General features: G+C 36.7%; 1 protein-coding gene across 2 annotated transcripts in view; it reads right to left on the bottom strand.

Moving 5' to 3' along the window:
• Positions 1 to 3,190: 3,190 nt before the first annotated feature.
• Positions 3,191 to 12,099, bottom strand: part of Nfu1 (NFU1 iron-sulfur cluster scaffold) — a 23,171-nt gene continuing 14,262 nt past the window's right edge. For both annotated transcript variants that reach the window (XM_005385648.2, XM_013514673.1), the window contains 3 exons: positions 10,303 to 10,363; positions 5,468 to 5,642; positions 3,191 to 3,353 (listed from right to left, as the gene is read on the bottom strand). In XM_005385648.2, coding sequence (XP_005385705.1) covers positions 3,309 to 3,353; positions 5,468 to 5,642; positions 10,303 to 10,363 — 281 coding nt within the window. In that variant the 3' untranslated portion in view covers positions 3,191 to 3,308. The remainder of the gene's footprint in view (positions 3,354 to 5,467; positions 5,643 to 10,302; positions 10,364 to 12,099) is intronic.

The raw sequence follows: 12,099 nt of genomic DNA, 5'->3' as shown, positions 1-12,099 counted from the left end.
GCGCTTGCCAGGCAGGCGCTGTGCCGCTGAGCTAAATCCCCAGCCCCCATCCTAATTTTGGTTAGTCAAAAATCTTCCAAGTCTCTGGTTTATTCTTGACCAATAATCTTAGTTGCAAGTATTTATTAGAAGTCCTGTCTATAAAGCATTTTCAAGAATTCTCATGTAAAAATATTTTAAACATTTTAGCGGGTTAAATTCTATTTTTAACTAAATACAATTAACAATGAATTATCAATTTCTTTCTTTGCCATCATAGGAGGGAAATTAAGTGTAATTTAAACATTTAAAATTTTTTTACTTTTTAGATCTTTCTTGCATATTTTTGTTTTCCTGAGAAATCACTTTGAAGATACCAATATGTATTACAGCAGCCATTGATAATCTCCTACCAATCTGTCCATAACTCTGTAATGTTTCTATTGTTCCTATGCTGTTTTGTAAATGGATGTCTGTTTATTATGTGTTTTCAACCACAACCATTGAGAACAGTCAATGATTATTTAATTGATCACTCATGTATAGTTCTATTTGTTTTCCCTAAAAACCACTTGGAAGAAACCAAAGTACAGTACAACAACCGTTAATAATTTCCTACCATTTCTGTCTGTAACTCACTATTATTTGTCTATTTGTTTTTCCTGAGAAACTATCTTGAAGGTACCAATAGGTAAAATAACAACCACTGATATTGTCCTACCACTTTGTCTGTAATTCGGTAAATCCCCCTACTACTATGTTATCCTTCTTTTACTCTTTTAAATAAAAAAAATTCTCTTAAAAACTATTACCTAATTAAATTATACCTCATAAATCAATCACTGATTGAACAAATGGTTCAACTAAGTAAAAAATACATGTTGCTATTTGTTTCATATTAAGATTGAAATCTCACAGTTTGCTACAAAGAAAAAGCAGTAAAATTACTTGACAAATCCATCCTGACTTACCAGTCTCTTTATATGCTAGAATGCAGTCAGCTGCAAGTTCTAGGACTCCTGATAATAGCTGAAAACAAGAGCATTTATCTGACATGATAGACTGTAAAGCAGGTGGTTCCTTTTTTTTTTTGTCTTTTTGAGACAGGGTCTCGCTATGCAGTTCAGGCTGAACTTGAGCTCACTTTGTAGCCCAGGCTGGTCTCAAACTCGCAACGATCCTCCTGCCTCAGCCTCCCGAGTGCTGGGATTACAGGTGTGGGCCACCACGCCCAGCAAGCGGGTGGGTCCTGAGTGGACCCTAAGAGCAACAATGTCCTCAAGGATACAGGCCATTTCTCTCCTCCTCACCATTCTCAGTAGACTGTTTTTTGTTTGTTTTGTTAGGGTTCCATGGTGATTTCATTGCTTTGGGTATCTCACATCATAGTGTTCTAAGCAGGAAGGAAAGGAATGGATGAATGGGTAAGATTTTTCCCCAGACATTCTGTCCCCTCCCTTCTCCCCCACCTCCACATTAACAACAGACTTTCTGATGGTTCACTGGCCAAGGCTGGGTCAAACACCTACCCACAGACTAATGTTGGCAAAGACAAATGGAGTTACAATGTCTGTTTTAGACTAGTTATAACATCCCCTTACACTGAGGTGGCGCCTACCTTCCTTGGGCATGTTGCAACCCTGATGACTAGAAGGGGCCCTCCTAGCAAGCCGTGGGTGTGTTCCCCGGGCAGGCGGCCAGGAGTTTTCTGCAGCACCCATCACATTGCCCACTGCCCCTTCTGTACTGTTTCCAGCTCAGAATTTTCATTTTACCACTTAAGCCACACTTAGCTTTTTGCAGTTCCCAAGTCTGTCTCACACATTTGATGCTGGCTGCACTGCGTCTTCTGCCGAGAATGTTCTTCCCTCACCTTTCCCCTGCTTTGGCCGCTCACTTCCACAATTTCCCTTTTCCTAATAATCTAATGCTCTCCCTGCCTGATCTCCGTCTTTCAGGTCATACTCAAACTTATCAATTATTTCCTCCTAGTCTCAATTTCCTTTCCTCAATTTCCTAGCTTTCACAAAAGGATAGGTTTAGGTGCCTAGCTTACCAATTCATTCCCAGCCTCTTGCCCTTATTTATTTAGAATAGCTCAGGGAATGAATTCTCCAACCCATCCCACTGTCTGGTTCTGTGAGCCAAAAGACAAAATTAAAACTTCCACTCCCAGCATTCACAGCTGTTAAGGTTTTCTGTTTCTGTCTCTATCTTAACTTTTGTACTTTTGTGTCTAGAATTCCAGAGATGCAAGTTATCATTGCTGTTGCTCATCTTTCCTTGCCTGGTATTTTCTGTAAATTACTATAGAAAAGTTGAAGAAGGCGTAATGGTTGATGTCATCTTGTCTATGTGGAAAAGCAATACTCTATAATAGAAAGGTAACTCCAAATTTCTCGCATGGTACAGAAATTAATATCAACTAATACAATTTTTGAATTTTTAAAAAATATATAGACCTCTGAGTTGGCAGAAGTTAGTGCAAGAAAGACCAAAGCAGCTCCCTAAAATCTGGAAGTGGGGGTGCATGTGTAATCCCAACATTCAGAAGGCTGAGGCAGGAGGATTAAAAAGTTTGAGGCCAACCTGGTATCAAAAAAACAACAAAACAAAAACAAAACAAAAACAAAAAGGGAGTGTCTCATCTTATAAACACTAAAACTGTGTCCGGATTCTGGCGCACAGTTGTAGCGTTTTTGGCGTTAAGAATGTCCCTTGCTGAAGCTTAAACCCAGAGTCTTCAGCCATTCCAGACAAGTGCTATACCACTGAACTATACCCTTCTCCTAACCCCTAGCATTATGATTTTTTATTTTTCTAAATGAAAAGTGTGATCTTTCAACGAGAAGTTATGTACTATTTACAATGTGCTATTTACTAGCCAGAAACCCAGAATTAGTTTTGTTTTGTTTTTAAATACACTAAAAACTTCAGTAAAAATGGTTTCTGTGACATCTCACAAAAAACTAAGCCTTTTACAATATTTACAATATTTTAAAAAGTATTCTACCTATTAACTTCTGTATAAAAAATATACAAAGCAGATGGGAGAAAATAGATTTTAAATGGCATCACATATTACGCAAAGAAAGCACCATGAGAAATGAGGAACAAAAATAAAAATATCCCTGGATGAAATCCATGTGTACAGAAGATGACTAAGGATGTTATAAATAACTCCCGAGGTAAAGCAAACGTGTAACATTTCTACATCATTCTCTAAGGAAAGGGCATTTTTATTAATCCTCAAGTTCCTCGGTATATTAGTAAAAGCTTGGTATACATTGTAAGTCCAGCGGTTATGCCCAAAGAGAATCCAGATTATTTTAAGGTGAGTTTGCTTCTTTTTCATCTGAGTCATCATCCATTACCTAAAGCCAAAGGTCAAAGAGAAGAATTAGGAAAAGGATTAGCATTGTTTTCCTTACTTTACTATCAGCTGCCTACCTGCAACAGTCTACAACCATGCATGGCAATCCAGTAAGAATAAGTCTATCAAAATCCCCAGAGTACAAAATTTGGATCATAACCTGGTACCCTAACAAAGTAAAAGCAAATATGTGAAGTATTATTCACACACTGCTGGCTTTTCCTTGTCTCTAAAGAGGCTTCCAGTAGCACAGTCTCATCTGGGCAAAGAAGATTCTAAATGATAAACTGGTATATTCTAGTTGTAAGATTCATGTAAATAACTTCTTGTGTTTTTTCCCCAAAAAAACACCTTATTTACTGAACTGTACTCTGTAGAGCTAAACCAAACTATTAGTGTAAAAATACTTACTACAAAAACTAATCCCTAAAAAACGTAAAAAAAACTCAAACAAAAAACAAAAACCATACTGTCAACCAATTATTTTGGCTTTATTCAAATAAAAGTAATTTTAAACCTTAGAAAATATGAAGATTTTCAGTGAAAAATAATACTAATAAATCTTTGGGTTTTTTTTTTTTTTTTTGTCTTTTTGAGACAGGGTCTCGCTATGCAGTTCAGGCTGGCCTTGAGCTCACTTTGTAGCCCAGGTTGGTCTCAAACTCAAAAAAAAATGGATATTTTATGTCCAAGGAATTAATATTTTATAGCTAATCATAGCAATACCCAATCCAAAGAATTCTGTAAACCAATTCCTATTTTAGGCAGAATTATTTCTAAATTTGGAATAATATCCCTAAATACTTACTTAATGCAAACTTGTAAAAGACATTTGTAAGACACCGGGCTAGACGTTACAGAGAAATACAAAGACCTAGACATGAGATAAAAACAGACACACAGAAAGCAGAGTTTCATCCTAAGCAGAGGACTAATAAAGACTTCAGAGAGAAGATGGCATGCATTGCCCAAAAGGATGTATGTTTAATACTACTTAGACATAAATGATGTGCAAAGGAGCTGACGGGAGATGCACTTTTTCTTAAGAACAGAGAATTATAGGAGTTTTCTCAAATTTCTTGTTCCTGTCCTTGATAATCTCTTCCCCTAAAGCCATCACTGCAGTAAGAGGTACTTTGACTGCTATATTCTTTCTTTATTGTTTGTTTGTTAGGTCTTTTTGAGACAGGGTCTCGCTATGCAGTTCAGGCTGGCCTTGAGCTCACTTTGTAGCCCAGGCTGGTCTCAAACTTGCAATGATCCTCCTGCCTCAGTCTCCCGAGTGCTGGGATTACAGGCATGCACCACCAAGCCTGGCAATTCTTTATGCATGCTGAGGCAGGAAAAAATCTAGACATTATGCTATAGCTAAAGCCCTATAACCATACTTAGTACTCCATTTTACTGTTCAACAGAACGTGATTGCTTGGTAAGCTCCTTGCCTTGGTGATGAAGAATAAGAAGCAGGGCTAGGCATAGGGCTGTAGCTCAGTGATGGAGCACTTGACAAGTCCATACAAGGCCTTGGGATCAATCCCTGGCACTGCTTTAGGAATAAGGGAGAGGAGGAAGGAAGGAGAGAGAGAGGGAGAGGGAGACGGAGAGACAAGAGACTGATAAATAATTTAGTAGAGCTCTTCCACTAAAAACTTCTAAAATTTACCTATAAGAATGCGTACTTTGAATTTCCCTTTCATAATTTCTCTATAGTCAGAGTAGCATGTACCCTCCAAGTGTCAGTTTTCTTGTGTACAAAATGGGAATCATTTAATGCACTGTATTGCTAGATTAAATGAGGCAATAAGTTGTAAAAATGCCTGGCACATAGTAGGCATTCGTAACACTGAAGTTAGGGGGCTGGGGATTTAGCTCAGTGGCACAGCGTCTGCCTGGCAAGTGCAAGGTCGTGAGTTCGATTCCTGGTACCAGAAAAAAACCAAAACAACAACAACAACAACAACAAACATAACACTGAAGTTACTGCTAAAAAAGGAGGCGCCTAATCTGATAAACAGTGTAACACAAAGGTCTTGTCTTTGGAGAAAAGGTCAGGTCATCAATTTCCTTTCATATTTATTTTATCATTAAATCTAAACTGTAATAATATTGGCATACCTGTTCTACACCTTCTACTTCAGGAATATAAAACTGTAGCATGTTCTGAATCCCATTTTTCAGGGTAATGATTGAACTGGGGCAGCTAGTACAAGAACCTTGGAGTTTCAGCTGTACTATGCCATCTTCAAAGCCTTTATAGATTACATCTCCTCCGTCTTCCTGTACAGTCGGCCTATAGTCATGAAGTATTTGTGATACATTTGAAAGAAGCACCACAAAAAATAAAGAAAAGAGAAAATTAATATAGCTCAGATTTAGATTTTCCCCCCAGCACTAGAGACTGAACCCAGGGGCATTCTACCACTGAGCTACATCCCCAGCCCTTTTAAAATTCTGAGACAGGGTCTCAGTAAGTTTCCCAGGCTGGCCTTGAAACTGATTCATCTGCCTCAGCCTCTAGAGAATTTGGGATTACAGGTGTGAACCATCACACCCCACCACAGTTTAGATTTTTGTATTATTAAATTCACAAAGTTAAAGCTATTTTTAAAATATAGAACAATTGTGACTAAGTCTTATTAAAATTCTAATTTTTTTAAACTTTCAAATAACTTGCCAAAACTCATACATAGAAATGTTCACTTGTTGCCAGGCATGGTGGGGCACACCTGTAGTTCCAGGATTCAGGAGGCTGAGGCAGGAGGATCATCACCATGAGTTTGAAGCCAGCCTGGGCTATGTTGTGAGTTCAAAGCTAGTCTGAACTACATAAAGAGAACTCACCTCAAAAAACCAAAAAAAAAAAGAAAGGAAGAAAGATTTACTTTTAGATTTCATCTTGCTTCATAATGTTTTTATTTAAAATCTCAGATTTCCTAATAATTAATGTGACAACCTAAGGTACACTTATTCATGTCTCCTGACAAAGGAAGAGGGAGAATGACAAATGCCTGCTTCTCTTTTTCCTTTTTTTAAGGCAAACTTTTCATTGAAATACAGCATTAATACAGAAAATAAATCATATAATTCAACTAACTTTCACAAAGCAATCATGTCTGTGACTATCACCCGGATATGCTACCATCCTAGAAGTCTGCCAATCAAATGCAACCACTATCTTAATTTTTATTGCCAGTAATTACCTTTACTTATTTTTGAAACTTACAATTTATAAATATAAATTTTATTTTAAAATTACATAGTATTTACTCTTCTGTATCTGGTTTCTTATGCTTTTTATGAGATTCATTCATTTTGAGTGTAGTAACAGCTCACTCAATCTCATTGCTCTATCGTAGTCCATTAATTTGATACTCTAGCATGTTTTACATATCCCCCTGTTGATAGTCATTTGAGTTAATACTAGTTTTTGACTTTTACAGATACGGTAGCTATGGAGATTTTTATAGATGCCTTGATCCAGAGAAACTGCTGGATGATGAACATCAGTATATTCAGACTTAGCAGACATTGTCAAATACTTCAAAAGCCCAGAAACTTACATTTGACCAGCAGATGACAGTTCCATATCATCACCAGCCACTGCTGTTGTCAATCTCAATCATTTTATATATTCTTATGGATTTGTGATATTTCATTGGGTATTAATTTGAATATTCATAATGACTACGAAGGTTGAGTACTTTTTCATATGCTTAGTGGCCATTTGGCTACTGTCTTGTGAAATGCTTGCTTTTTCTTGCCAATTTGCAGTTCTTATCTATATTCTGTCATATAAATACTATAAATACAGTAGATTCTACTCTGCTTTGCCTTACCACTATAAATGGGAGGCATCTTTTGAAGAAAAAGTCAATTTTATGTAGTCGATTTTTATGTCTTTTCCTTGATTTCTATTCTAATCTAGTTTAGTCTATTTTTTTAAAGACAAGGTTTCACAATGTAGTCTAGGCTAGCCTTGACTCAATATATAACCCAGTTGGGGATATAGCTCAGCAGCACAAGTGCCTGCCTGGCAAGCCTAAGATCCTGAGTTCAATTCCCAGTACAAAAACAAAAACAAAAACAAAAACCCAGGCTGGCCTTGAACTCACAATCCTCCTTCCTCGGTCTCTTGAGAGGTAGATTACGTATGAGCACTATCACACCCAGCTGATTTTGACCTGTTGTATGTCCTAGTAAAACAAAGCAAAACAAAACTTGCCTATCCAAAGATCAGGCAACTATTACCCTATTTTAAATGTCCTTCATTATTCCTTTGTCGACCCACACATTTTTGTTATTGTTTTATTTTTTTCAGCACAAGAGACCGAACCCAGTGCCTTGTGCCTCCCAGGAAAGTGCCATACCACCGACTGACACCACTAGTCCAACCCACAGGTCTTTTTGAAGAATGCTGCTTGGTTTCCTATATTCAAAGACTTTGTAGTTAACTTTCAGTAATTGATGTCTAGCTTAATTGCACTATATTCAGAAAATAATATTCATGGGCCGGGGGACAGCATGCGCTTATTAGCTCATGTGAGACCCTGGATTCAATTCCTGACACCAAAACCCAATGTTCTAAGTGATTTAAATCCTTGGAATTTGCTGAGTGCTGCTTTATGATTCATCATATAGTCTATTTTATTATGATCAACATATACTTGAATAGATATATTTTTCTTACTGAGTATAACTTTATATATATGTCAATAATTTACTTGTTGCTTGATCATGTGTTTTCTTTTTTTTTCTTTCTTTTTTTTTTTTGGTCTTTCTGAGAATGGTCTCGCTTGCAGTTCAGCCTGGCCTTGAGCTCACTTTGTAGCCCAGGCTGGTCTCGAACTCGAAACAATCCTCCTGCCTCAGCCTCCCGAGTGCTGGGATTACAGGTATGCGCCACCACACCCAGCTCTTGATCATGTGTTTAAAACTCTTGTACCTTCACTGATTATTTTTTGTTTGTTCTATGTGAGAGAGAATGGTGGATTATTTATGTCTACTTTTAATGTTGTCAAATATATTTCACTTATTTTGAATGTATGCTATTAAGTGCATATATCTTAGATTAATATATGTTCCTGGTAAAATTATCCTTTTATTAATATGAAAAATCATTCTCTCTCTCTCTGGCAGTACTAGGGATTGAATTCTGGACCTCATGCATGTTAGGCAAGCACTCTAGAGCTGAGCTACACCCTTGACCCTTTTTATTTTATTTTGAAACAAGGTCTCCTAAGTTGCCTAGGCTGTCTTGACTTTATAATCCTGCTGCCTTAGCCTCCTGAATAGCTGGGCACCACCATTCCGAACCGAAAGATCTCTTTTTATTTCTAGTAATGTCTTTAGCTGTAAAGTACAGTTTGTCAGATATCTGTATAACTGCATTAGGCTTTTCTCATTCATTTTTTTGAATACTATAGATTTCTCCACTTTTTAGCCCTTTATTCAAACTTTCTATGTCTTTATATCTCTTATAAGTCATACATAGTTGTTTTTTCATGTCTAGTCTGATAACTTTTTTTGTTGTTGTTAATCAATCTATGTACATTTAAATGTAACAACCCAGACATTTAGATTTATAATACCATCTTGCTAAATTGCCCAGGCAAGACTTTTTTTTTTAAAATTTATTTGGTACCAGGAGTTGAACTCAGGACCTTGCACTTGTACTTGCCAGTCGGGCGCTTGTGCCACCTAGCTATATCCCCAGCCCTCCAGGCAAGACTTGAACTTATGATCCTCTTGCCTCAGCCTCCCAAGTGATGGTATCAAAGGTGTGTGCCACTGTACATGATTCTAATGAGTTCTTAAACTGTTATATTTTTAGTTCTAGAATTACTATTTCTTTTTTGTTGTTGTTAAGAATTACTATTGCTTATAGAATCTGATTCTCTGATTAAATTCATCTTTTCATCTAGTTTTTCTTTCTTGTCTTTTTTTTTTTTTCTTTTGTAGTACTGGGGATTGAACCTAGAATGTGATGGTAGGCAAGCACTCTCCCACTGAGCTACATCCCTACATCCCCAGCTCTTTAAAAAACTTTATTCTGAGACAGGGACTGGCCAAATTGCCCAGGCAGGACTCAGGATTATACTACATCAGAAAGGCTCTGCTCTATCTTCTGGCGACAGCTCAGTCTACTCTGGAATTAAGCTGACTCAATACTGGACCACAGTTCTGTAAGTATGATCTGTCTCTCGTTTGCTTCATTTCAGGGGTATAGTTCTCAAAAAAGTCCAGTGAAGATTCCAATGTTTCTTGAGGCATAGTCTCTTTGACAGATCCTAAATTCAATTTTTGTTCCCATTTCAGCAATATAAAACTGCCAGAAGTCTGATATTTTTCAACTGCTTTTTGTTTGATTTCTCAGCCTCTTTTGTACATAGCTAAGACTAAGCACGTACATTAAGTGTTAGACTTACTTTTCTTTCCCTTAACTTAATTATTTTAAGTCTGGCTGGACATCATGGCGCACACCTGTAATCCCAGCAATTGCGAGGCTAAGGCAGGAGGATTGCTGTGAGTTTGAGGCCAGCCTGGGCTACAAAGTGAGTGCAAGGCTAGCCTGAACTACATAGCGAAACCCTGTCTCTAAAACAAATTATTTTTAAATCCATAAATAAAAATTATACCTTTACCATGTACAACATGATGTTTTAAAATATGTATGTACTGAGGAATACCTAAATCAAGCTAAATAACATGGTTTGCATACATGCTTTGTGGTGAGAATACTTAAATCTATCCTCAGTGGTTTTCAAGATAGAATACACTGTCATTAACTACACAGGCTTTAAATTCAACTGTATGATTACCTGTTTTTCTTCACGGGAACTTGTAACTTACTTTGGAATTCTACTACAATCTCATGGACAACTACAAGTACATGCCTATGATGAAAATTGCCTCCGTAGCATTTGGCTTCAGATGGAAAGAGGAGTACGCACCGTATTCTAGTATCTAACAGCTCCTTAATCATGGCCACAACTTCATCATCTTCTTCAGAAGCTAGAAACAATGACAAATAACAACATCTATAGCAGAAAGTCAGTACTCATATACAAGTAATAGGACAGTTTTAATTTCATGGCTCATTAAAAACAAACATATACAATATATAGCTTGATTATGTGACAGAGTTGATTTTGGGAAACAGAATCATTCATTTAATTCTCTAAAGAAAAACTAAGGAATATTGATCAACTCAACATTTGGTAATAAAGATGAGTAAACTGAAATACCTTAGTTTTCTAACCTTGTCAAGACTTGAAATTTTTGGCTATAAACTTTGTAAATTTTTATCATTCTCAAGAATTGACAAGTAGCAGAGAAAATAGATTATCTGAGTTCTGATGGAAATTTTGAGGCAAAGAGGCATGCCTATTTTACAAGTTATACCTTTAGTTTCTCAATTTAGTGATTTTCAGAAAAATAACCACACTAAAAACAGATGCAAACATTCTGGAAATTTCTGAAATATTCTATAAATCTGAATAAAAAGATGGTTTTTCATTTTGCTTCATTTCAGTTTTTGCTTTACTCTTGTAAAGTTATATATTAACCTTTACCAGTATCTTTCTATAAGCATTTTATTTCTTTTCAAAAATTTATTTACCTGGGGAAAACTCTAAAACACAGAGAATCCATATTACATTGTAACAAACACTACATCACTGGCAACTCATAATTAGCTTTGGGCCCTTTTTAATAAAAGAAATAAACATAATAAAGTCCCGTATATCAGCAAACCTAAGTTCTATGCCCCACCACTTCTTTCACAGACAACCACTATCGTGAGTTTAGTGGATACCCTTCTGGGACATGTTTACATTTACATATGTGAGTTTACACAGATGAGATCATACTACATACATTAGTCTACTTTGCTTTAAATATACCTTGAAGGTCTTTCCATAACATCATTTAAAAATATACCTCTTTTTGACAGGTTTGTCTTTGTCAGTGTCTTATTTTAGGTATTTATAGTTTGCAGCTATTTTTGACAAAGCTCAGCACACTGCTTATATAAATATTGGTGTATTTTTACAAATACATCCATGAAATAAATTCCAAGTGTTTATGGGGGTTTTTGGGGGGGGCAGGGTAGGGTACTGGGAAGGACCTCATGCTTGCCAGGCAGGCACTGTAACACTGAGTTAAATCCCTGGCTCCAGCCTACGGGATTTTATTTTTGAGGTGCTACAGATCAAACCCAGGTCCTTGTACTAGCTGTACCACTGAACTAAGCCCTCAGCCTGAGGTCTGTGTATTTTTACACAAATTTAGTCAGATTGCTCTAAAAGGTGATCATTTCGGTCTGGGGATTTAGCTCAGTGGCACAGCACCTACCTGGCAAGTGCAAGGTTGTGAGTTCAACTCCTGGTACCGGAAAAAAGCCAAAAAAATAAAATAAAATAAAATAAAAAGGGATCATTTTTATGTACATAGAGGGGCTAAGAATGTAGCTCAGTGATAAAGTGAATGAATAAGGCCCTGAATTAGGTCTCTAGTGCATAAAACAAAAACATGGTTTATCTTTTTCACTTTGCTTGTGATGTTTTCTTAGTATTATTTTTCACGCGCTCTGGGAAAAGAACCCAGTGCCTCACGCATGCTAAGCACTGTCTCTACCACTGAGATCCATCCCGAGGTCCTAGCACTAGTTAGAAAGAATTTATGCATTATAAATAAACTTAACAAAGGATTAATACCAGAATATTTTTTTAAAACTTTTTTTTTTTTTT

This window comes from Chinchilla lanigera, unplaced genomic scaffold (assembly GCF_000276665.1).
Source record: "Chinchilla lanigera isolate Chin_1 unplaced genomic scaffold, ChiLan1.0 scaffold00023, whole genome shotgun sequence".
In the NCBI taxonomy this organism is placed as follows: domain Eukaryota; kingdom Metazoa; phylum Chordata; class Mammalia; order Rodentia; family Chinchillidae; genus Chinchilla; species Chinchilla lanigera.
Note: the sequence above shows the minus strand (reverse complement) of the source record. Positions and strands in the feature narration are given on the sequence as shown.